This window comes from Elephantulus edwardii, unplaced genomic scaffold, assembly GCF_000299155.1.
Source record: "Elephantulus edwardii isolate Elephantulus edwardi_28Jun2011 unplaced genomic scaffold, EleEdw1.0 scaffold00092, whole genome shotgun sequence".
In the NCBI taxonomy this organism is placed as follows: domain Eukaryota; kingdom Metazoa; phylum Chordata; class Mammalia; order Macroscelidea; family Macroscelididae; genus Elephantulus; species Elephantulus edwardii.
Window position 1 is genome coordinate 8,544,616 of NW_006399842.1, and position 26,198 is coordinate 8,570,813.

General features: G+C 40.4%; 1 protein-coding gene and 1 pseudogene across 1 annotated transcript in view; one reads left to right on the top strand and one right to left on the bottom strand.

The window, feature by feature from the left end:
* The window catches only part of ASTN2 (astrotactin 2), an 895,904-nt gene that overhangs the window by 61,068 nt on the left and 808,638 nt on the right, over nt 1-26,198 (top strand). Inside the window, exon 2 of the mRNA XM_006890703.1 lies at nt 14,909-15,016. Within this exon, the coding sequence (XP_006890765.1) occupies nt 14,909-15,016 (108 nt within the window). The remainder of the gene's footprint in view (nt 1-14,908; nt 15,017-26,198) is intronic.
* On the bottom strand, nt 9,461-9,905 carry LOC102868132 (annotated as a pseudogene).

The following is a 26,198-nucleotide window of genomic DNA, read 5'->3' on the forward strand; positions in this document are numbered from 1 at the left end:
TAATTTATTATTATTATTAATTTTAATGAACATCTACAGAGATTTTGGAATTCTATTCATTCATTGTTGCACTTTTCTCCCCACTCACCCCACCCCCTGTAATATACTTTTGTAACTTTATAACTTTAGATCTTGAATATCTATAGTTTTTCACTTTCTTTTTAGATTGAAACATGCACACACTAATGCAATATACGTACATACACACATATATATGATGTTGTTGTTAGGTATCTTAAAATAAAAAATGACTCATAGTGACTCTGTGAACAGTAGATCTGAATCCTGTCCAGTCCTGTGCCATCCTTGTCATTTCTGACATACTTACACAGCTGAATCATTTATACATACAAATATCCATATATGCATATACAAAGAATGAAATTAACACTGAATATCAGTAAGTGTATGTATGTTAAAGAAATATAATCACTCTGCATTCTTTTCTGTGTACTTTTTCATTCAACAATATATCATGGACAGATTTGTATGTAAGTAAATGTGATTTATGTCCCTATATTTAGTGATCTTATGAAAGCCAGTTTTAAAGACATGATATCAACTTTTTATCTCTCGTCAGTTGCTGTTGAGTCAGAGCTGATTTGCAGCTAACTGCCCATTGGGTATCTGAGGCTATCAGCTACACAGGAAGAGATTGCCAATCTTTCTTCTTTAGAACCACTGATAGCTTCAGACCATCAGAGAAATACAGCCTTTGGGTTAGCAGTACAGCTCCTATAGACTCTGCCACCAGAGGTCCCCATAATTTTATCAGTCATCTAAAATGGACCTATAGGTTCTGTCCATTTACCCCCAAAATTATAGACAGTTATGTTTAATTTGTATTTTGCTATAAAATTTTTTAATGATAATAGTTGAATTTGAAAGAATACTGCGGGATCTTCTGTCCTGGATAATTAAAGAAAGCAGTTTATTCCAATGGTGCATCTAGACCCTGTCATTTTCTGGGTGTGTTATGTCTATAGCTTTGAACCTCTACTATGAAGAATACTGTTATAAAAATATTTCTATTTCTATATTATATATATATAGTTAGATGCAGGAGTGACATTCACTTCCTAAGTAACATGCCTCCAGAAATTATGAAATTTAATAAATGTCAATAATTGTAGAGAGGCTTCAAGCCTTCTTTCATAGGGTCACTATGAGTTTTGCTCGGCTTGAAGGCAACCAACAACAACATCCTTGTTTGAAGAATTTGTTGTAATCATAATCTTATGTGCCTAGAAATATATTTAGTCTGTAGCAGGTGCCAATGATAACAGCACAATTATGGTCAAAGAATTTCCAAAAGTTGGGTGCTTGAAACATCTGTAATTCCACCCTAGCATTCAGGGCAATTCTGAGTTTTGGTTTGGGGGAAAGTGGGTAGTTTTAACTTCTTTTGTCTTCCTCCCATGACTGGCACTATTTGTATTCCCTGGGTGGTTGGGGGTCAGAAAGGTTTGTGTATTCCTGAGCCTCATATTTCTCTATCTAATGCAGTTCTGGGCAATCTAAAAATGCAATATCGCTGTCACCAGCTCGAGGAAGACACAGAGCCTGAATAATTTAACATGTCACCGCCATCCATCATGATCGTAAGAACAGGAGGTAGAGTACAGAGGGGTGGGCATGCCAGAGGCTGGCACAACAGGTCTGCAAACGGGGTAGCCCAAGCAGAGAGGTAGACCAGCACAGAAGAACAGTGAATAGCTCTTGTAGACAGGGAAAAATGTGACCTTAGCCTCAGTCTTTCTGGTAATCTGAATTTAACTTGTTCAGATGCCCTCAGTGTTGCAGAGCCAACCTGGAGTCAGGTCCGTCGTTTAGCACCAAACAGCAACATCAGGTTGAGAAAGCAGCTAAAGACCTCTTCATTTCTTTATCAGCAAATCAGGTGAAAGTTCCCATATAGACTCAGCATCATGCACTGAATATGCTGCCCCACCAAGAGAGTAAACTTGCTGACAAGACAGTGAGTTTTTGCCTGTTTCATTCACTGTTCCCTCCCCTGTGTCTACAATAAAGCTGGGCAGACAGCAGTACTTTAATAATTGGTGAATAAATGAACATATTAATATTTTTTTGTCGTGAGTGTTTGAGATGACCACTGGTTCGAGGATGGACTAATAGGACACCTTCAAACACAAAACTAAATGCTGAGAGACTTAAGTTCTGTCTCTTCAACATGGTTCTGTAACACCTCTGTGTTCCAACTTTCGCTCCCCCATTCTACAATTTTATCATTACTTTTGTGATGTGGCAAAGGAAGAGAGCTGAGTTGCTGTTGTTGTTAGCCTGCTTGTTGTGCTTGGAGGTGGTTTGGGGTTTTTTAAACATTTTTTTATTGAGGTAAAACTCATACAGCATCAAGTTAACCATTAACAACTATAGCCAACTGTGATTTCTCCAAGGAATACTGGGGTGATTTAACATAAAAAAAGATCATGTAATACAACACATGGATAAAACTTACTGCCACTGAGTCAATTCCAATTCATAGTGAGCCTCTGTTGGGTTGTGAAGACTATAAATCTTTATGAAAGAGTTTTGAGCCACTGACTTTCCCATTAACAGCCAATAATTGGCTCCTTACACCACATTATTAAACAAGAGAAAAGCACCACATGATGATCTAATCAATGCAGAAAAAGTATTTGGCAAAATCCAACACATTTTTAAAATTGATTTGTATATATAATCTTTCATATACATTCTGTTTTGTATTTCATACAAATTATTCATATATGTTGGTTTTTTATTCATGAACCTTTTGTTTCTTATAAGCGTTCATATACATTATATTTTACATAACTAATTACCTGTTGATCTGTACCTATTATCAGCCCATCCTTTTAAGTCCCCACTGAACATTTCCCATTCCTTCATCTCCTGCACCCACCAGCCTCTCCTGTCCCAGAGATCTCTCCACCTTCCCCTTTGTCTACCCCCTTCTCTTCCCCTTTTGAATGTTTATCCATATCTTTGTCAGTTATTGTCCTGTCTTCATAATAGTGGTCTTAGGCCATATTTGTTCTTTTGTGACTGGCTTATTAATAATGCTCTCTAGACTCTTTCATGTTAGATCACATTTAATGAAATTGTTGTTCCTTAGTTCTGCATAGTATCCCATTGTGTGATGTACTGTGAATTCATTCGTTAATGGGCATTTGGGCTGTGTCCATTATCTTGCCATTGTGAATAATGCTGTTGTTGTTGTTGTATGTGCCATTGATTTGCTTGCGACAACAGCCCTAAACCCTGCTCTATTCCTTGCCAATCTTATTTTCTCTGACATGCCTATTCTCATTACCCCAGTAACAGAATCAATCCATCTCATCGAGGATCTTCCTCTCCTGTGCTTTTCCTCCACTCTCCCAAGCATAACATCCCTCTACAAGGACTGGTCCTTTCTTGGAACATGTCCAAAGTATGTTAGATGAAGCTTCAGAATCCTTGCTTCCAAGGAGCATCCTAGCTTCATCCTCTCCAGGACAAACTTGTTTTTTCTCCTAGCAGTCCTTGGTATATTCAGTTCTCTTCTCCTGCACCAAAGCTCAAAGGCATCAACTCTCCTTCTCTCATCCCTAGCCATTGCCCAGCTCTCTGATGCATAGCAAGTAATGGCAAAGACCATGGACCGTATCAGGTGTACATATCTTCATTGGTGTCTCACTTCTAATTTCCTTGGGATATATTCCTAGCAGTGGAATAGCTGGTTTATATGGGATATTTTATATTCAACTTTTCCCCCCTCCATCCTTATCTCTTTATTTTTGTTTTAATTTTTATTTTGTATTGATTTCCTTACAAAGTTCATGTACATTGTATATCACACTATCCTTCATTCACATTGTGTTTCAACTTTTTGAGGAAACAACAAACTGCCTTTTGTAGTAGTTGTACCATTTTCAATCCCATCAGTAGTGCATAAAAGTTTCAATCTCTACATTCTGATGATGGAATACTATGCAGCACTCAGGAACAACAATTTCAAAAAATACTGTATAACATGGAAAAATCTAGAGATCATTATGCTGAGTTACCTAAATCAGTATCGTAAGGATGAAAATGGCATAAGACAATTATCATAATAATAGAAGAATAACTTGTAAGATGTATAAAAAGGAGAAGAGGAGGGGAACAGGGGGATAGAGGGTGAAGAGGAGATAAATCACAGGGTCACAGAGTTTAGGGGTTCAAAGGAGGGAGTGAAGGGATTGTGAAAGATCCAGGGTGTACCAAAAAAATTGACTGATAATGGGCATAGATCAATCATGATTAGTTTTATTAAACACAATGTATGGGAATAATTATACAAAACATAATGTCAATGAAGGAATGTATGAAACACAATATATATATATATGCATTAAACACAATGAATGTATATTAATTTTGTATGCAAAACAATAAAAAATATATGTTAAACAAGAGAATTTAAATTTCTCTGAATCCTCTATAAAATTGTTTGCTGTGTTGTTAAACTTTGCTACTGCTGCTGGTGTTGAGATAGTATCTCATTATTGCTTTGACTTGCCTCTTTCTGATTGCTAGGGATTTTGAATATTCCCTCTTGTGTTTGTTTCTTGCCAAAATCTCCTCCTTTGTGAAGAGTCTTTTCTTTTCCCTGTTTTGTGATTAGGTTATCAGTTTTTTCCTTTTGGAGGCTTTGTAGCATTCTGCAAACTTTAGTTATTAGACTCTTATCTGAAATGTCATTGCTGAATGCTTTTCCCCAATCTGTAGGCTTTATTTTCACCCTATTGGGGAAAGTTTTCATGCACACAGGGATTCAATTTTAAGAACGTCTCATTTGTTGGTTTTGTCCTCTCCAGTTTGTGCATTTTTGCTGTTTCCAAGCCTACAAATGCTATAGGCCATGGTTTCTCATTTTGTTACTGTTTTCTCTTATGATCTTTATTGTTTTGGGTTTGCCCTTTGGTTTCTTGAGTTGCTTTCAGTTGCTTTCAGTTGGTTTTTCTGTGTGGTGTGAGATGTAAATCCTGTTTCCATTTTCTCAGGTAGGTGTCCAATTTTGACAGCACTATTCATTAAAGAAACTATTGTTTCCCCATTTAATGATTTTTGTTACTTTGTCAAATATCAGTTGACCGTAGGTAGATCAGTTGAATTCTGGGTTCTGAATTCTATTCTCTTGATCTATGTATCTGTTGTTGTACCAGTGCAACTGTTTTGATTACTATGGCTGTGATACAAGTACTCTACAATCTAAAATTAAAAGGGAGTTTCCTAAATATGTTGAAGGCATATGTGTACGTGCACATATTCATATTCAGACACCAAGCTGGCTTTGTTCTCAATGTTTAAGTAGCAAAAATTTTCTCCCAAAGATCGGGAAAAAGATTTGAATACTTGTATTCATCACTAATATTCAACATCTGAATGGAAGTTCTTACCAGAGAAAGCAGGTAAAAATTAAAAACAAACAAACATTCAAGTGGAAAGGAAGAGCTAAGCCTCTCTATTTGCAGCTGACATATAGTCTAATATATGGAGTATTGCAAATAATCCACCAGGAAGCCACTATAGCTAGTAAATGAACTCAGCAAAATTGTGGGGCACACGATTAACACACAGAGAGTAGCTGTGTTCAGCAGACATGAACAGTCTGAAAGGAAAATCAAGAAGAAAAATCCTGTTTATAATAGCATTTAGAAGACTAGAGTACCTCGGAATACATTTAACAAGTGAAGTGAAAGTTTTATACCAGGCAGGCATTGCTAAAGGAAATTGAAAATACTTAAATAGTGAAAGATTTTCTGTATCCTTGAATTGAAAAACTTAATATTTTAAGATGTCAGTACAACCCAAAGCAATTATTTTGAGATTTGATACAATCCCTATCAATTCACACAACCTTTTATGGAAATGGAAAAACTTGTCATAGGAGATTGCAAGATGGCCTCAGGAGCCTAAACAATTATGGAAAAGAAAAAGGGAGTAGGAAGAGTCACATTTTCTAATCTCAGAGCATACTGTGTAAGCTGATAGAAATTAAACAAATGCTTGATTACTCTTAAGGATGGACAAACACATTCCATTCTTCACTCTGGCTTGAGGTCCCCCAGATCAGGACTGACAGTGTGTTCACTGGCTCCCCAGGCACTGCTTTATATATATTTCAGCAGGAAACTGACACAACCCTGGAGCCCCATTGGCTGCTGGCGCTCTGAGGGTCTACTGGGATTCACCCCTATAACCTGACAGGCCCTCTCATCCTCTTGAGAAAGCCATGGAGAAAGCAGGGTATCCACTACTCATTGCTCTTCAAACCCAGCGTGACCTCTCAGCTTCCAAGCCCTGGGCTCCTTTCTTTGTCTTCATTTTATAACAGTTGCTGCTCTTTTTAATGGACTGCAACATTCAGCCACCTCCCTCCTCCACTCCTACAGGCAGGGGACAAAAAACAACGTTTGTAAAAGAAGGCGGGGGAAGGAGGGACATACAGACAAGTGGATAAAATGGAAATTTCAGAAGTAAACCCTTGCATTAACACTTCATTCCTTTTGATAATGATAGCTCTTTGTGTAGCTATACCAAATTTGTTTATCAATTCATTAGTTGGTGCACACTTGGGTTGTCTACCTTTTTGTTGTTAATAGGTGCCTTCAAGTTGAGTATGACTTGTAGTGACCCTATGAGCACCAGATGTGAACCTTGTTCTCCCCTGTGCCATCATCACAATCTCTGACACACTGGAGCCCCTTGCTGCACTCACTGGGTCAGTCCATCTGGTCAAGAGTCTTCCTCTTCATCGCCGTCTCTCCACCTTCTCAAGCCTGATGTCCCTCTCCAGTGAATAACTCTCCTAGCAACATGTCCAGTGTATGTGAGATGAAGCTTTATCATTGTTGCCTGCAAGAAGACAGACTAGGAAGCAGAGTTTGTCATCTGCTTCTGAAATAGCAGGCATATTAAAAATAGAGAAACATGGAGAGTTAAAGTATTAGAGCAGATTGCAAGTGTACCTTTTAGTTATAGTTACAAGTGCTGCTATGAGCATACACTTAGAAGTTTTTGTTTGAATATACATTTTTAATTCTTTTGGATATATACCTAACAATGGAATTTGCTGAATCATATATATGATAATTCTGTGCTTCATTTGTCTTTTTTTAATTATAGTAAATATATATGTTAAAAAAAACTTCCGTCATTTATGCACTTTCCTTATATACGACTTGATGACATTGATAGTATTATATTGTTCAGCCATCAACATGAGGAATGACTAAACTGTTTTCTGAAGGAGCTGACTTCACAGTCTCTTTTGGAGTATATGAGGGCTCAAATTTCTTCACATCCTCATTAACGTGTCATTGCACATTTTTTTATGCCTAACAATTTTTTTATTATTATGAATTTTAATAAAAATTTCAAGAGACTTTGGATTTCCATTCGTTCAGTGTTGAATTTTTCTCCCTCTCCCACCCCCAGTATACTGTTCTCTTTGAAAAGTAATAGAAAATTTCTTTCATTGTTTTACAATCCCTCCCCCCAGGTCCACTCCACTATGCAGCCTTCGTTTGGGACTCCTGCCATGACAATAATACCTAATCACATATTCAACTTAAACAGTTATCTCCCTCATCTGTTCAATGCAGTATACATTATTTGTCCAATCTTTCTCAGTCTCCCCCCAACCTTGATGTCAGTTCTGTTTTACGACAGTGGCACTATGCAGTATTTGTCCTTTTGTGACTGAGATATTTCATTCAGTATAATGTTTTCCAGGATCACCTATTTTGAATAATATTTAATGAGTTCCTTGTTTTTCAATGTAGTTTAGTATTCCATTGTGTGAATATACCATAGCTTCTCTATCCATTTGTTTGTTGATGGGCACTTGGGTTGTTTCCAACTCTTTGCTATTGTGAACAAAGCCACTATAAACATGGGTGTGTATATATCTGCTTGGGTGGTGCTGATGGTTTCTTTAGGTTAAATTCCCAATAGTGGAATTGCTGGGTCAAATGATATTTCTATTTGCAACTTTTTATAGCCTTCCATAGTGGTTGCACCATTTTACACTCCCACCAACAGTGAATACGGGTTCCAGGTTCTTCACAACCTCGCCATCATTTGTTGCTTGCTGTTCTGTTAATTTTGCTATTTTAACTGGGGTGAGATGATATCTCATAGTTGTTTTGATTTGCATCTCTCTTAGAGAGAGTGATTTTGAACATTTTTTCATGTGCTTGTTGGCCATCTGAATGACTTTGTTGGTGAAGTGTCTGTTCATATCCTGTGCCCATTTTTCAATTGGATTGTTTATCTTGTTGTAGTGCTCAAGAATTTTATAAATTCTACACATACGTCTCTTATTTGACATGTCATTACCAATTTTTTTTCCCTAATCTGTGGCTTCCTTTTTGACCCTGTTGGAGAAGTTTTTGGATGTGCTTACAGATTTGATTATTAGAAGGTCCCATTTATCTATTTTATCTTCTCCTGGTTGTAGATTTTTAAGGATGCTAGGAAGACTGTTTATGTTGTGGATTAGGACTTCTAGAGTTCTTCCAAGCTTTTCTTTAATGAAGTTCATAGTCGTTGGTTTTAGTCCTAGGTCCATGAACCACCTAGAGTGAATCTGGCTGTGACAGCATGCCATTGTGGTTTCGATTCAAATTATTAACAGCTTACAACTTGAATATTTTTTATGGGACTAGATAAATTTTTTAATTAGATAAAAGCTCCTTTCAAATATTTGCTCTGCTATTTGTAATTTCTGTGGTCTGAGGTTAGCGGCCTTGATATTCTGGTATTTTCGTTGTCTGTCATTAATATACAGATGTTTCTTGCCTCATAGACCTGTTGTGAGGTCCACATGGGATGTTGCACATAAAGGAGCCAGCATAGTGCTTATCTCTCCTGTTTGTTATTAGCCCATATCCTCTTTTCCTTGATGACCATATAGAATAATTTGGGATGAGAAGAGCCAGAGGCCCAAGGAACCCCTTCAGAGAAGGTACTGGGTCCAGTAGACACATAGTCTCTTATTTCTTTGGCCTGTGTTTGACCATTCTCCCTTTCTCTCAGCCTCTAAATGGGAAACCTGAACAGCGTGGGTAATTACAATGCAGTGGCTGTACTTTAATGTATTAGATCACCAATTTCATGTTAAAATGTTAGCAGAGGGAGACCTTCTCCAGACATCTGAGTCATCCTCAGTCCATTCACAGTTGGCCTGTAGACTCTTGAGATTTTGTGTCTACTCAGAGGATTTGTACCTTGGGTGGAATCTGCTTTCCAGGATGCCTTAGAATTTCTGCCCCAGAAACACCACTTCCTTCTCTCTCTCTCTCATCATATATTTATTAAAGACATCATTTATGGTTTGTAAAAAATTCTGCCCTGATATTCTAAAAAAATTTGATAATAGGACTTTAAAACCATACCCTCAGCCCCCCTCAGGGTCAAACCATCATTCAAACTAAATTGGCTTGATCTTGAAATGTAATTTAATGAAACTGAACACCAAATACTTCAGGTCCTGGATGAGTTAGTAAAATACTCATAAGCTTTCTTGATTGATCCTTGGACTGATTAACATCAATAAGAAAACCAATTTTTGACATTGTGAAAAAAAATGTGTTCATTTGCAATGACCATTTTAAGCTCCTGCACGCCTACTTGGTCAGGAGGAGGCCATAAGGCATCATCATCTTCGGTAAATTCACTGTCATCAGTTATCCTCTTTGGTTTCTCCATCACAGTTTCACATAAATAAGACTCTTTTCTGATCATGGCATCATTTTGTAATTGCTCTTGTTAGTAGATCTCAATTTCCCATTGTGTCAGAACTTAAACTCCAAGAACTTATGGCTGAGCTTGCCCTTGTGACCGACATAGGAGTGCAGGTCAAAACCACTCTCCATAAAAGCTAGCTGACACCAAGCTTCGATGCAAACCTCACCGCGGCTGTGCACACCTGCCACTGACATTGAGAGCAGGGCACGGGTTGTCTTTTTTCCTCTTAAGTTCACACAGGCGTTGCAGAAATGCATAGTAACTAGACTTTTGTGTCATTGGTAATGTTGACAATGTATTTTGCTCAGTCCATGTGTCAAAGAGGTTAGCTGCCTTGCCCAATACTATACAGATAATTAACGGGAAGTACAATTATAACTCATAGTTGACTCTGTTATTTTATTGTCTTTCTTCTGAGGTGCGTTACTTCCCACAGGTCATGGATTTAATCCTTCTATGAATCTGCTTTACCACCTGGCTTGTCAGTTTGCCCTACTTTCAAGGGGGATGATTTCCTAAGAGGTTCAGGGGTCTTTTCGAGTAAGAAATAGAGCAGTTCTGTCTAAGGGGTAAGATTATGATGGAACACTGCCCCAAGAATGACACTGAATGAGAGCCAGCAAAAGAAACAGAGGCTTATTAGACATTCATAACAGACTATGTGAACAGGTCAGAAAATTACTTGACCCCACCACTGTCCTTCATCAGAGTTTGTATATCCTTTCCAGCAGGGGGTCAAGTTCACACAGATTTCGATGAAGTTATGGCAGTGCACAGCGTCTAATGGGTTTATGGTGGCCCCTGGGTAGTCTGCTCTTCTCCTACCTTCGTTTTTTGTTTTTTTTTTTAAATGAGTCTTTTTTTTTTTTTTTATTTTGCCACAATGACTCATCATTGTCCAGAACAGTTTCTGATCAATTTCTTTTGTTAGCATTTCCTTTGTTGCCATTTCTTATCAATACTGTGGTGACTTGCATGTTGCCATGAGGCTGGAAATGATATCACTGATTTTTTTAAATGCTATCAGTATCATCCATGGAAGACAAGTTTCAGACTAAGAAGAAAGTCCTTACAATCAGCCAGTGAAAGTTAGGTAACACCGTTGACCTTTGCCTGGCCTGTTATCACAGGGACCAGTATACAGAGGGAGATGTTTGATGCGGGAGAAGGCCGACACAATGTGTGAATATTTTCAGCTGGAAGCCTGACTCATAATGTGCTAGGCCCCTCCCCTGGACTCACCTGCCACAGTATGGGAGTAATCATGCTTGTATGCTCACCGTGGGAACGCCAAATCTATCCAGGAAAGATAAGACATAAAGAGGAAAGAATGGGGAGAAAATGCAGCTGAAATGTTTAAAAGTGCGCAGTTGCTATTAAGGGGGGGGGGAGAAAAATTCCTCCTTTAGTCACTGCTGCCCCGCCATGGTAGGAACTATGACAGACGTCTCACCTCAGGGAACTACTTTATGAGAAGTACTGAGAGAGAAAGATGAGAAATCTCCTCCTGTGTGATTTACTGCCTCTGAAAACCCAGTGGAGGGTCAGCTATGAGTTGGTTTGACTGGACGGCATATAAGAACATTATCACATCTTCTTGACCAAATGATTATATCCAGATGCATAAAATCTGCCCTTCTCATCTTCCTTCATGCTTTCTCTCTCTTCTTCCTTCCCCCCACCCTCTTCCCTCCTTCCATCCAGTGTAATAGTCATTTTAAAAGTGCTCTTGGCCTCTAGGGGCCTCCTTTTTCCTGCCTCTTGGAAAGGTCCTGGCCAACTCCATTTGGGATGTAAGCTTTTTAAACGGAGAAGTGTCTCTGCTTTAGCATTTAAGGTCTCTAAGTCGGCTTTATTTAGTTAATAGAGATAGGGAACGATTTGGAGTAAGGCAAGGACACCATGGCTTAAGGCTTGTGTGGGGTGAAAATGTCATTCTTCTCTAAACAGGCCCTAGTATTTTCCTACCCAGTAGAACATGCTGTTTAAATAAGGGAGCTAAATATTAATATTTTCATTTTATGGTATTTTAAAGCAAAAATCTGTGTCACTTCATTGTTAGGAATGCGAGATTTGCCAAGAGTTAACACCTGCTTTCAAACAGCAGCTTCATTTTTATTAGAAAAGATTTTTTTTTCTTTTGAACTTCATTGTCTTCATTTATAAAGTAAAAATAATAATGATGCCCTCCCAGAGATAACATGAATCCAAAATGCAATGATATATACCAAGTGTGTGCCATAATGCTAAGCACTTTTAAGGTGGAAAGACATTTTTCCGCTCCCATGGTCTCGCCTTGAGCTGTTTCTAGAAAATCATTGTATACTTTGGAGCTGGGCAAAGTAGCTCTGAATCTTAACTTGGCTATTCACCAGGTGTGATTTTTAGGTATATAACTTTGCCCAAACAGATAATCTTTTATTATCTAGTTTATTAATTATTATTGTTGCTAGCTATTATGTAGCAGATCCCTAACTCAGGCAATCTCATTTACAATGGGGTCAGTGTACTCAGGATTTTCGGAAGTAGATTTCTAGGCCTTTCTTCCTTGTCTTACTTCATCTGGAAGCTCCACTGACATGTTGTCAGCATCATAGCAGCATTGACAGGTGACAGAGGTTGTGTGTGAGATGCTTTGGCTGAGACTCAGCCCTGGGTCTTTGACATAGAAGAGAGAAAATTTACTGGTGAATCCATGATGCTCCCACCTCTCTTTTTTAAATTTTATTTTTTTAATAATTTTAATGAACATTTACAGAGAATTTGGATTTCCATTCATTTATTGCTGCACTTCTCTCCCCGCCCAGCCCTCTCCCCCTGCCCCCCCAGTTCGCTCCTCTCTTTCAGACGTAAAAGAAAGACTCCCTCCCTGGTACACAATCCCCCCACACCCCTCCCACCGCCCCAAGTACATTCCACTGTGCAACCTTAATTGTGGACTCTTGTGATAACCATAATACCCTATCATACATCGCTTTTAAATTATTCAGTCCCTCATCTGTTTCAGCCTCCTCTCTTTTACAACTATATTACAGTGAGGATTGGATGTAACGTCGTGTACAAGTCTTGGAGGTGTGTGGTAGTTTGTTCAACAATAAATTGGTGCTGGACAAAGTGAATGCACACTAAACTATTGAGGTGAGAGTGGCTGCATCCTAAACGCTATTTTAAATGCCCTCTTGGAGAAAATGACACAGTAAATCCTTCTATGATTTAAATAACATTTCCCCTGAATGTACCTTTTGGTCTTCCTCAGGTGGAATTTTAAGTAATATCTGCACATAGTATTTGACTCAAAAGGCACAAAGGATTTAAGGAAAAAGTGACCTCCCTCTCACCTGTGTCCTCTAGCCACTTAACTCTTTGTCCAGGAGGCAACTACTTCTACAAACATGTTCAACCCTTCTCCCACAAAAGGCCTTTTTATGAAGATGTTTGAAGCCCCACTAACAAAGCATATTTTCCCAAACCAAAGTCCTCACTCTCCCCTGCCCACCCACTTGCCCCCTAAGCATGCTTTGAGGGCCCCACTTGGTGTTTCCTCTCTGGAAGCAGGGTTTATCAGTTCTTTATTCTCATTCTTTCCATATCTTCTTCTTAAGGGTAAATACGCTGTCAAATCCCCTTATCCCCAAACCAGAAAAGCACAGAGACTGAAAAGAAAAGATTGCCTCTCATCCCTCCCTTCAGAATGAACTTCTATTAGAGTCGACATCTGAGGATGGTTCAGTAGTAGAATTCCCACCTTCTATGAGGAAGGCTCAGATCTCTTTCCTGGATCCTGCACCTCCTGCTAGTGGTGGCTTGTGGGCTGCTGTGATGCTGAGTATCTTTTAATGGATCTTCCAGACTTGGATGGACTAGGAACAAAAGGTGTGATAATGCATATTTAAAAAAAACACCATCCTCACAAATCCTATGGATCACGGTGGTCAGATATCACTGCGTGCATGATGGTCCTGAGCCGAAGGAGGCTCGACAGCTAATTATACTATTGAAGGTTCTTCATATGAATGTCTTTCCCTTTTCTCATCCATGGCTTCTTGGTAGTTTCTGAAGCATCTCTTGTACTCATCCCTTCTCCTGAACCCAATCCCTCACTCTCACCCTGGCCTACATCTGCTCTCACCTGGGTCATCACCCAGCCTCCTAAATGCTCACCTTTCTTGGAAGGATTCTGAGGTCCACGTGCCACCAAGTGTCCCTCCTGGCACACTCATTCTCCTACTCTGAAACCTTGCGGCATGTGGTGAGGAGTCCCGACCCTCCATCTGTCATTCATGTGGTTCTGGTTCTCCTTCCCAGAGAGTGTTTAACTCAGCACACACTCACATTCTCCATCCTCTGGCCCTTATCTTAGTTGTTTCCTCGCTTTGAATGCTTTCATGTCTCTGAAGTACCATTCATCTTTCAAGTGCTGACTTAAATCATCGCTTCTCCACCCAACTTTGCCAGTTCCTCCATGTTGCGGTAGATAGCTCTCCCCTCCATGTTCGCGGTGCCACACTGCATGGCAAACACAAGTCATGAGTTAGATTCCACACGCCTTAGGATCCCATTTGCCCCCCCCCCGCCCCCGATGGGCTTCTAGCTTATAATTTCCTGGCTTGCAGAACGGCATCATATTTATCTTTGTTTCCTTGGTTCCTGGCTCCAAGCCTGGCATATAGTGAGCATTTGAGTGAAATGTTTGTGCAATTGTGTTGGCTGGAGTATTTTCTTGGGGGCAGACTCATCAGACAAAGTATGAATAGCTATCAATTATTTCAGATTCATGGACCATATTCATCGTGGAGATATCGAGTATATCATATCTTCTTTAATCTCTAAACCAGTCCTACAAGGTTAATAGTTATTGTTCCTATTTTGAAATAAAGCACACAGGACTCAGGAAGGAAGGTAGGGCAGCTCCTCAAGGTCACGTGGCCAGGATGCCACCCAGCCATGGTTGAAAACCAGATCTGCCTCACTGCAGATCCTAACACTTGCCTTTTATCATGGGGCCTCCTCGGCCACTTGAGATTTACAGGGAGAAGTGGAAGATGTACTTTCTGGTCTTGGGGATGGTTGAGGGATTTAACAGGCTTCTGCATGCCTGAGAAGATAATGAATGGCTTCTGCTTCCTTGCAGGGGGAATCAGCTTTGGGAGAAACAAAGGGACTTCAGGTTCAGAGGCAGATGATGAAACCCAACTGACGTTCTACACAGAGCAGTACCGCAGTCGTCGCCGCAGCAAAGGTAATGGCATCTGAATCCATGTGGCCGCAGGAAGGGCTCTTCAGAACCACACAGTCTGCTGTGGGGGAACCTGGCAAACAGGTGTTGTGCTCAGTACACCCCTTGCTGTCAAGTCAATTACAACATAAAGGACAATGTCAAACACAAATGTGGTTTTTGGCTTACCCCTGAGCTCAGCATCAGGGCCTCTAGCGAAAATGGTCACCTTCATTATATCTTGTCTCTCTTCCATTTTTATTTACTTTCTTCTCATTTCTCAAAGAATTTGGCAATGTTTAAAATCAGCACAAGGAAGGAAATATCTAAGGAAATTCGATTAGAAGGAAAAGAATTTGAGTTCAGATGAGATATATACTGGCTAGTTTATGCCATATTATGTTATTGAATCTATAGAAAGAGCTTTTTGCCGGCCAAGAGTCAGAAGAGGAATGAACTTGGGGGCAGTGGGTTTATTGGGTTTGCAGGCCAAAAAGAAAGTTGTTCATTAGTACCTATCAGTAAGACACAGTGTCACCTTCTAGACAGTGTTTAAGAGATAAAATTGGCAATGAATAATTTATTAATGAACACTTAGCACTCCAGTATATCAAGCTTATAGGATAAAACCAAGTGTTTATTTAGAAAATGTTATTGGATATTGAGACCAGAGAGAAGGGGCCCTAGGGGCACAATGAGTTAAGTATTGGCTACTAAGCAGGTCTGTGGTTTGAATTATAGCCCTGGCAACTGTTCTACAGGCCGGTTCTTCTCTGTCCCTCAGAGTTGTTATGAGTTGGAATCAACATGTTGGTAGTGGGTTTGACATGTTGAAGATAAAAGAGAAAGTTGTGCATTGATTCATACCAGGGAGACACAGTGTGGCTTTCTAGACATTGTCCTGAAAAGGGAAGAGCTGCCCTGGAGATAGAACAGAGAAACAGGGTGAGTTTGGATGTGTTCCTTCAACACTGCCCACCTAGTGGGCACAGATGCCTGAATGAACAGGGAGAAGTTGTTGGCTTGAGAAGTTGGGGGATTCGTCAGGACCCCTGGCCTGTTTACTTGACTTGGCCCCGGGATAGGGGCTAGGGCCGAGTGTGGAGACCAAGAGGTCTGGAATGTGGGGAGAAGTGTGGTCTCTTGAGCTTGCAGCTGATGCCCATTTAAATTAAGCCACAGGTGGCTGGGGATGAGGTGACCAGAACCCAACCAGCTGATGAAAAGATGATCCATGCTGTGAACCAGAATTGATTGCTGTGACCTGATGGCTTGCTCTGGACTGGAGTTTGCTTATGGATGCAGGAGCTCCAGGGTTACAAGTTAAACTAAGGATCATTAGCGAAAGGGACAGCCTTGTTTCCTCAGACTGGACACAAGTCATTTCCAGACTGGAAACAGTTGTTTAATAGGACTAAGCAAATCAGCAATTGGCTATTTAAAAGGGGGAGATTAGTGCATGAGTCATGAAGTTGCTGAATTTCGTGAAATTAATTTCATGAACTAATTTCATGTAATTAATTGCTGGTGGTATGATTATATCTTGGCAGGGGTTGGGGGGTGTCCCACAATATAAATTAACAAAATATAGTGTTAATTAATGACTGTATGGGACACAGTGTACATGCATTAAACACAATGCATATAAATGATAAAAATATTTATAATCACCTCACCCCTGAAAAAGAATAGAAAATGGAATAGGTATCACTAAATAATGATTCCTCTCAGTGCACTCAGTATATCGACTGCCATCAAATTGGTTATGGTTCCGAGTAACCCTCTGATTCTCAGGGTTTCTGGGGCTGTAGATCTTTGCAGGAGGACTCTACTCATCCTTCCCCCACGATGTGGTTGGTGCATACAAACTGCTGACCTTTCAATGTTTTATGCCATGAGGGCTCCTTACATTAAGCATACAGTGATCTAGAAATGTTGAATCTGAACTCTGTAAAAGATAACCCTGATGTCCTGGTTCATACTTCTCTGATGATTAAAATTGCTTTGTAGGGGAAAGAATGGCCTATTTCAGGCAGCCTCCTATGGATGCAGTTTGACACTGTGGAACATTTTATAAGGATAAAAAGGCAGTGAGTTTGAGATTCTTGAGATAGCACTGAGAATTTAAACATGTATTCCGCACTAGTGATTAGGCAGACACATCCATCTGCTTTGATAATCAATGAGAAAGAAATTAGTATTAGCTGAGAAACATGCAGGGAGCCGCTCAAGACATGATGCAGAGTGCATGGGCCCTGCCTGTAGACAGAAGTAGGCATGTGCCTGGAATGGCAGGGAAGTATTCCCTGGGACATTATTCTGTATTAACTCCACCCGTGCAAGGTAGATCACCAGTAAGTATAGACCACATAGTTCTCTGGGCTTTGTTTACTCCTCTGAGTAGTGGGGGCAGGTGAGTGCAAAAGTAGGTGACATGGTGTTGAATGTCCCATGTACCTCTGAAATGCTTGTGACTCTCTTGTTGTTGTTGTTGGGTGCAGTCAAGTCAGAACCAACCATAGGTGACGCTCTAGTGGGTTTTCAGAGGCAGTAAATCTCATGTGAGGAAATAATAATCTTCCATTTTCACAGTAAAGTTACACAGGGCAACTGAAACTCACCGATTTGAGTTGTTATTATTATTGAGCAATGATTAAGCTGACATACAGTTTAATTTATGAGTTTTATGTTAATTTTGAAGTTTCAAAACAAAACACAAAAACAACAAACAAAACTTAGCCAGAAAAACAGCATGATGTAAAAAGTTTTAGAATGAAAGATTTTAGGTTCAGATTGTAGTTCTGTCATTTACTAGCTGTAAGATCTTAGGCAAGTTACTGAACTCTAGTAGTAAGAAGTTGCACTGTGAACCCAAAGGAATACAGCTCAAATCCTCCAGATGCTTTGCGGGGCAAGATGGGTGATTTACATGCCTTTTTAGATCCACGGGAGGGTCAGCTATGAGTCTGGTCTGACTTGATGGTACATAACAGCAACAACAACAGACTTCATTGGATAAGTGCTTGACTAAAAACAGTAAGTAGGGTCTGTTCTACAGCGTTCCTCTGTGTGGGGATTGACTCAAGAGCAATGAATTTAAGCTTCACTTGCACTTGCCCTTCTCTGTAAGAGACCTAACCAGTGCACCTCCACCACAGCCAGTCACCATCTAACTCTGGAGACGTGCATGGTGCTGCTGTGGTAAGCAGGTTTCAGCTGAGCATACAGACTCAGAAGGACTCAGATGCAAGGTCTGGGGATGTACTTCGGAAAGTCATCACCATGTTCCTATCTTCCTTGTCCCCAGTGGCACCATGAGTTGGGAATGACTCCATGCCAGTGAAGAGTATCAGCATACTTTATTTTATCCATCTGTGAAATGAGCCTTATAAAATCAAGGATGAAATTCAGTTAAGGCTTATAAAAAATGTATCATGGTGCCTAACATCTATAATAAAGGCAAAAGAAGATTGAGTTCATTCTCTTTTGGTTCTATTTCCATACCTTCCTAACTTCCACCTATCACCATAATGAGAGAAGTGCCTCCGCTGACATAGCACCTAGAGACATTCAGAAGCCTCTGCAGCCATTGGAATAACTGGGCCCCCCTCTCTCACTCTACTCTGGTTTTCTGCCACCTACTGAATTGCAGACTTAGAAGTTGGTGGTTGACACTCCTTGACTTGCCCTTTTCCTCCCTTATTCCGGCAGCCAGAATTAGAGCTAAGAAGTTGGTGGATCTCCTCTGCTATTTACAACTGATTGGAAAAACATTCATCCTAGAGTGTCCCACTCATAAATTGGAGTTAATGTTAACGACAAAGAAAGAAAAGCAGAAGCAAGTCACTAAACCAAAATTACTGCCATCAAGTTGATTCTGACACATAACAACCCTCGAGGATGGAGTAAAACTTCCCCTGAAGGTTTCCAATGCTGTAACTTTTTAGTGAGGTCAACTAACAACCTTTCGCCTGAAACACTCGCTTTTCTATAAAGTGGCCAAATACTTAACCACTGTGCCACCATGACTCCTTAAAGGAGGCACAGTGCTCAAGATTTGACCCTTTCATGCATGCCTGGCAGTCTCTTCCAGTGTGATTTACCCACCTTGGATCCAGTAGAGGGTCAGTTATGAGTCACTTAAGACTCCACACCAATGATGTGAAAATACCTTTAAATCAGTTGTAACGTAGAGTGACTCTGTGTGAAAAGTAGAAATGCTCCCTAAGATACTGTTGTTTGTAGTTCTGATCACCAGGCCACTCTTCTGTTGAGCCACTGGTGAATTTAAACCATCAACTTTTTTGGCTAATATACAAAACCTAATGCTTAAATGCAAAGACATTTGACTATGTGTATCATAACAAATTATGGCTAACACTGAGAAGATTGGGAATTCCAGAATACTTAATAGTGCTCATGTGATATCTATACCTAGAGCAAGAGGCTGTTGTGTGAACAGAGCAAGGGAACACTTGTTGTTATGTGCTATTGAGTCTCCTGTGACTCATAGTGACCCTATATGTACCATAGCCCTAAATCCTGCTCTATCCCTTGTCAGTTTCACTGTCTCTGACACACATACACTGATTAATCCAGTCACAGAATCAATCCATCTCATCAAGGGTCTTCCTCTCCTGTGCTGAACCTCCAACCTCCCAAGCATAATGCCCCTCTCCAAGGACTGGTCCCTCCTTGCAACATGTCCAAAGTATGTCAGATGATGCGTCAGAATCTTTGCCTCCAAGGAGCAGCCTGGTTTAACCCTCTCTCAGACAAACCTGTTTGTTTTCTTAGCAGCCCATGGTATATTCAATACTCTTCAACTCAAAGACATTGATTCTCCTATCATTGGTAGTCATTGTCTAGCTCTCTGATGCATAGCAAGGATTGCAAAGACCATGGCATGTATCAAGCACACCTTAGCCTCCAGACTGACATCATTATTCTTCATTGTTTAAAATTAAGAAATGAATGCTTCAGGATTATATCCTTTCTCCATGCCTATTCAATCTATATGCTGAACTCTACAAAGAAGACTATGGTATCTGGATCTGAGGAAAATTCATCAATAACCTATGTAATACAGATGACATACCTTGCTTGTAGAAAGTGAGGAAGACTTGAAGCACTTGCTGCCAAAGATCAGAGAAGACAGCCTTTAAAATGAATTGCATCTCAACATCCAGAAAACAAAAATTCTCACCACTGGATTGAAAGGCAACATCATGATATATAGAGAAAAGATTGAAACTGTCAATGACGTTATCGTACTTATATCCACAGTCAAAACCCTCAATACCAACATCTACAGTCAAAACCCTTGGTACTAACAGCCAGAATGGCAACAGCTGTATTGCACTGGGAAAGTCTACACTCAAGGATCTCTCTTAAATTGTTGAGGAGTAATTATATCAGTTTGAGAACTAAGGTGTATCTGTTTTAGGCTGTGATCTTTTCAGTCACTTGCTATACATCTGAAAGCTGGACAGTAACTAAGGATGACAGAAGAAGAGTTGATGCCTTTGAGCTGTGGTGTTGGAGAATAGTACTGAATATCCCACAAATTGCCAAAAGAACAGATATATTTTGGAGAAAGTGTAGCCAGAGTGCTCGTTGGAGGCACATACTTTGAGCATGTTGCTAGGAGAGGCTTTTCCTTGGAGAGGGACATCATGCTTGGAAAGGTGGAATATCTGCAAAAGAAGGGCAGACCCTTAATCAGATGCATTGACACAGGGACTGCAGCAACGGGCTCAATATATCAGAGATTGTGAGGATGGCACAAGACAAGGCAGAGTTCAGATCTGTTGTTCATAAGGTCACTATGGGTCATACTCAGCTCGACAGCACATAGCAGCAACGATGCTTACTAGGGAATTCTTGTGCCCTAGTGGTAAGAAGCTGCACTGCAATCCCAAAGGCACAGGATTTGAAACCAGCAGCTGCTCCACAGGAGAAAGATGGATAGTGTCCTTAAATGTGATTTACCTCCATGTGATTTTAAAACCTTAAATCATGAAAATAATTAAGGATTTAGAGGGATAATGATTCAAGGTACAATGATGTCTGTTTAAAGACTAAGGTACACCTCATTCTAGCCATCACCTTTTCAGTTACTTGTTATGCATCTAAAGGTTGGACAGTCACTATGTTGGATAGAAGAAGATTCGATGCATTTGAGCGATGATGTTGGAGAAGAGTGCTGGATATCCCATGGACTGCAAAAAGGACAAACAGACATGCAGCCAAAGTGCTCCTTAGAGGTAAAGATGGTGAAGGTGGTCTCACATATGTTAGGAGGGACATGTCCGTAAGAAGGACATCATGCTTGGGAAGGTGGGAAGGTAATGAAGGAGAGGGAGACCCTCAACTGGATGAACTGACACAGTAACATGGGTTCAAGTATGTTCAAGATGATGACGCTGGCACAGGATAGCTAAGGGCTCCAAATCATTGTTCATAGGGTCACTACGAGCTATAGTTGACTGACAGCACTGAACAACAATAGTGCCTAATATATTAAGTATCCATCAATGCTAAAGAGAGGGAGCTCTGATGGCTTTGTGGCAAGAAATTGTGCTGCAATCCCGAAGGCACGCAGTTCACGGCCACCAGCTGCTATGAGAGAGAATGATAGGAAATCTCCCATGTGGTCATCTGCCTCTGAAATCCCACTGGAGAGTCAGCTATGGGTTGGTAACGACTCTGCTGTGAAAAACAACAACAGCAATGCTGAAGAAAAAAATACAGCAAGAAAGAGGATTGGGGGTATAGAAGAGATTGGACTTCATATTCCAAGAGTGTCAACTGTCCTACCCTTTTTGGCAGGACTGCGGGGAGCACATTCTTGATGCTGTGTTTGATGTTGTCTAGATTGCTGGTGTCGCTACTGTTCTCATTGTCGAACAGAGAGAGTGAAGTTAGTGCTGACAAAGCCTCTGCTCCAGATAAATGAATTTGAAACCCAGTGTCCAGTTCTTCTGGTACCACAGGCCCCAGAGAAGGCTGTGGGTCTTATTTGATCATTTTTATACTTTGACCAGCACTTGGAGAACTTCACACGTCATGGCTTGGAAAAGATCACAATTTGTAATTGAGCTGGAGGAGATGGGAAAATGGTGAGAATGAGTGAAACGCAAAACAGTGTTTTGAGAGCATAGATTCTAGTAACAGGCTGCTTATATTCAAACCCAATTGCACACTTCCTGTTAGTACACTCGTTTGTTAATCTGTAAAATAAAGATGTTGTTATTGTTAGGTGCCACCACGTTGGTTCTGAATCGTAGTCACTCTGCATGCAACTGAAGAAAACCCTGCCTGGTCCTATGCGACCCTCACTGTGCTGTGATCTCTGCAGTCCTGCTGTCGCTCCTGTGCCTAGCCATTGTAGTCACTTCATCAGTCCATCTCACTGAAGGTCTAGTCCTCCTGTGGGGACTCTCTCTGTTTCTGAACATGATGTCATTTTCCAGGGCCTGATCCATCCTGATAAGGATGTCTCATTGCCCTCTCTTCTGAGGAGCATTCCAGCTGCCCTTCCTCCTTGCCAGATTTAGATAGTAAGATTAAGATCTCACGTCCACAAGGCAATTCTGAGTCAGACTGAGCCCTCCATCCCATTTCCTCTGTAAAGGAGGCTGTGATGCTGAACAGGAGACTATCCATCTTTTCCCCATGGAGCAACTGATGGATTTGAACTGCTGATCTTTTATTCGCCACCTGACACATTATGTACAACACTACCAAGATTAAATCCCTCTGAGATCTTTATCATTACTAAAATTATTGAATGTCTGTAAAACACAACAGAGGTTAAGAATGGAGAAAAGAAGTTGTGACTCAGCTCAGCTCCTGTGGGATGGGTGAGATGAGTCTTAGGGGAAGAGCCCTGTTTCAGATCTGCTTCGCACTTGCTTTGTGACCCCAGCCAAGTCACATCACTTGGCCAAGCCTTTGTTTTTTTCACCAGCATCAAGGCAGAACAGGAAGGGGGACTAGTTGAATTTCATCTCTGAGATCTCGTTTCTCTCAAATGTTGATGAGTGAGTCGGTTTAGATGAGAATTGTTATTGTTTTTGATTGCCTTTGAGTCAAGCACAACTCATAGCAACTACATGCACAAAAGGCATGGAGCCCCTTTACAAATATCAACACTGATCAAAGTTCATAGAGTTTCCAGAGTGTCTCTGAGCATCTCCATAGGAAAAAGCTAGCCAGTCTCCTCCTGTGCAGATTACAGCCTATGAAGACCACTGGAAAGTTCCCATTGAGTCCATTCTGACTCAACAGCCTCAAATTAAATCTGTTGAGTTAACGGACCCCTGATTTTTGAGTGGTTTCTGTGTTGCGTGTACTGATTACTCATTTTTCTGAGCCCCATTCCTCCCCAGCTCTCTCCTCTGCCTAGGTCAGGTTTTATTTTACCAAACATCTTGAGTTAGCAGTTGCCTCTGGTCTGTTGACCTTGAGAGTCAGACTGGCTGTGGCACAGAGGAGGCAAAGTACAGTGAGATGTGGGAAAGAAAAGGTTAGCAAAGCAGAAAAGCCTGACTCCCCATCTGATTAATAGTGCTTTTCTTCTAACTTATAAGATTCCATTGTTAGTTCTCCAAACTGTGCAATTCCATCTGTTAATGAGGCATGAATTGCGTTGACTAAATCTACTGAATCAAGACTTTGAACCATTGTCATCTTTGAAGGACTCTGAAGACAGTTGGGTTTCTAATAATCTGTGGACAGGAACATGATTTCTATCCCAGCTTTGATACTAATTTTTCTGACTGTGTGGAATAAAAAATCCTTTAGAGCAGAGAAGGGCACACCTGGGACTGATGATAGGGAGAGGGATAGGGAATGTAGAGGAGAAACGAACCTTCTGGCAGGTTTTACTACCTAGGTCTCTCTTTTTAGCACATCCTTTGAGAGAAATAGAACTGGCATTAAAATCAGCCACAGCTGGTTATGAATCTTGACCTTCTTTTGCCTCTACTGGTTAGCCCTGGATGGGCTTTTAACCTCTGTATAAAAGGGAGCTATTGACCCCTACTTCACTGAGTAAGAAAATCTAGAGATAGAAGATTCCGGGACTCATTTAGAATTGTTCTAGAAATATTTGTTCTCTTCTTTCGCATTCTCTTTCCTTTGAAAACATTCATAATAAACTAGTTACAATCCTATTTCTTGGTAATAGGATCTATTGGTTAAGAAGTTTACAGTTTAGTCTAAGAGTGGATGATTGCTGTCTTGAGCCTGTGGTTCTTTTTAAGGAAAATGGACAGCTACTAAAGTAGATATGTTCAGGCAGAACTTCTGAGGATAAAATACTACGGTAATCAGTGTGATGGGCCAGGGCTGGGGTAGAAGATGCAAGATCAAAGAGAATAAAGAACACAGACTGAGAAACAAGCTACGTCTGGTGTGAGTCTCTAAACCAAGGATCCAGACTATTTCTCTGTAAATGAACAATTAGTAAATATTTCTGGATTCATATATTATGTAGTATCTAATGAAGGCTTTAATTTTTTTTAATTTTACTTCTTGTTATAAGGTATATCAGAATCGAATACATGAAACATATATGTACTATTCAAGGAATGATTGATTATAAGCAAACACTAAACCTCCAAAAAAAATTTATTCTTGTCTTTGCAGACTGTGTAATCTATTTCAACTACTCAGTCCTACCATTTTATCTTGAAAGCTGCCATATAGGATGCATAAATTAGCTAACATAACTTCCCCCAGTAAAACTTTCCTTATTAAAAAACAGATGCTGGACCAGGTTTGACTTAGTTTTCTAGCCCCTTCCTTAAGCTGTTTGTGTCATGGAGTAGCCGTTACCTGTTGGTCTAGGCCAGAAAGCACACGTGAAATTCCATAAAGCATGTTGAAATGAACTTAATCCTACACAATATATAATCTTGATGCCTAAATGTGTGCATTTGCAAAAGAAAAGGTTTTATTTTTCTTTTATTAATCATCCAATACATCACGTGATTGTGTTTTCTGAAACGGAAGATGTGAACTGGAGGCCCTAGTATGTCACTAAGTCAGTGACTTTGGTAAATTTGTATCCTCCCTGGTCCTCAGTTTTCCTATCTATAAGCAAGAATATTCTTGTTTGGTGGTTTAATGTTAAGTTGAACTGCCAGTCTAAAGGTATGTGGTTTGAATCTGACAGCTGTTCTATGGGGGAAGGATGAGCAGTCTCTTCCCAAGCTGTGTACAGCCTCTAAAAACCTACTGGTGGGTCAGCTCTGAATGGGTTCCAATATGATGGCACATAGCAAAAACAATAGCAAAATGTCATCAGCTCTGAAGTTTTTTCCATTTTAGATTGTGGAACCAACCACTTTAGTAAACCATCATTCTGGGCAGTGTGGAGAACAGGGCGTTAGTTCCCAGCCATAAAGAAGTGATAATCGCCTTTGGGGGTTAGCTCACCCAGAGAAGCAGTGCTTATCAGGAGGAGCCGGTGTCTAATTGAAGGTCCAGATGAGAAGTGCAGATGGCATGTCCTGCCCCAGGCACAGCGCAGAGCAGGAGACGAAGCAGCTGCAGCTGCTGAAAGGTTTTGGTGATGTGGGCACCAAGCATGGGCGCTCCCAGCCCAGCTCTGTACGGTGGCTGGTAGCCATGGGCAAGTGTCTCTTGCTTTGGGGATTTCACTCTTCTCATCCTTTGGTTGTTTCACCAGTTCTAGAAACTCTTGATTTTCATACTCCCAATCCTGGTGTGTTTTTCTGTGAGCCTCAATGATTAGTCCTCAGGAGAGAGATTGAAGTCAAGAATGCCCTTGTTTGGTGGTATTATTTATTATTATTATTATTAATTATTATCTCTTTGTTTTAATCAGGCTCTGAATTTCTGTAATAATAAGAACTTCTGAATGGTGAGCAAAACTTTGTGATCATGTGGATGTATGTGTGAATCTTTTCTTTTGTGATTCTACACACAAACACACACACACAGAGAGACTTACAGGTTCACTGGCACAGTTTACATTTACCTCTGCTTTTGAGACAGATAGAGGAAGTTCAGGCTAGGATCGATCCTTCCTTGCAGAGCCAGTGGCCTTTGGGTGTGAAAGTAGGACTGCTCTGAAATTAAAGCCAAGGGTACCTAGATGGAACAGAGTATCCAGGAAATGGCGGTGAGTGAAAGCAAAGGATCTTTGGAACAGCACCTGCAAATACAAGGGTGC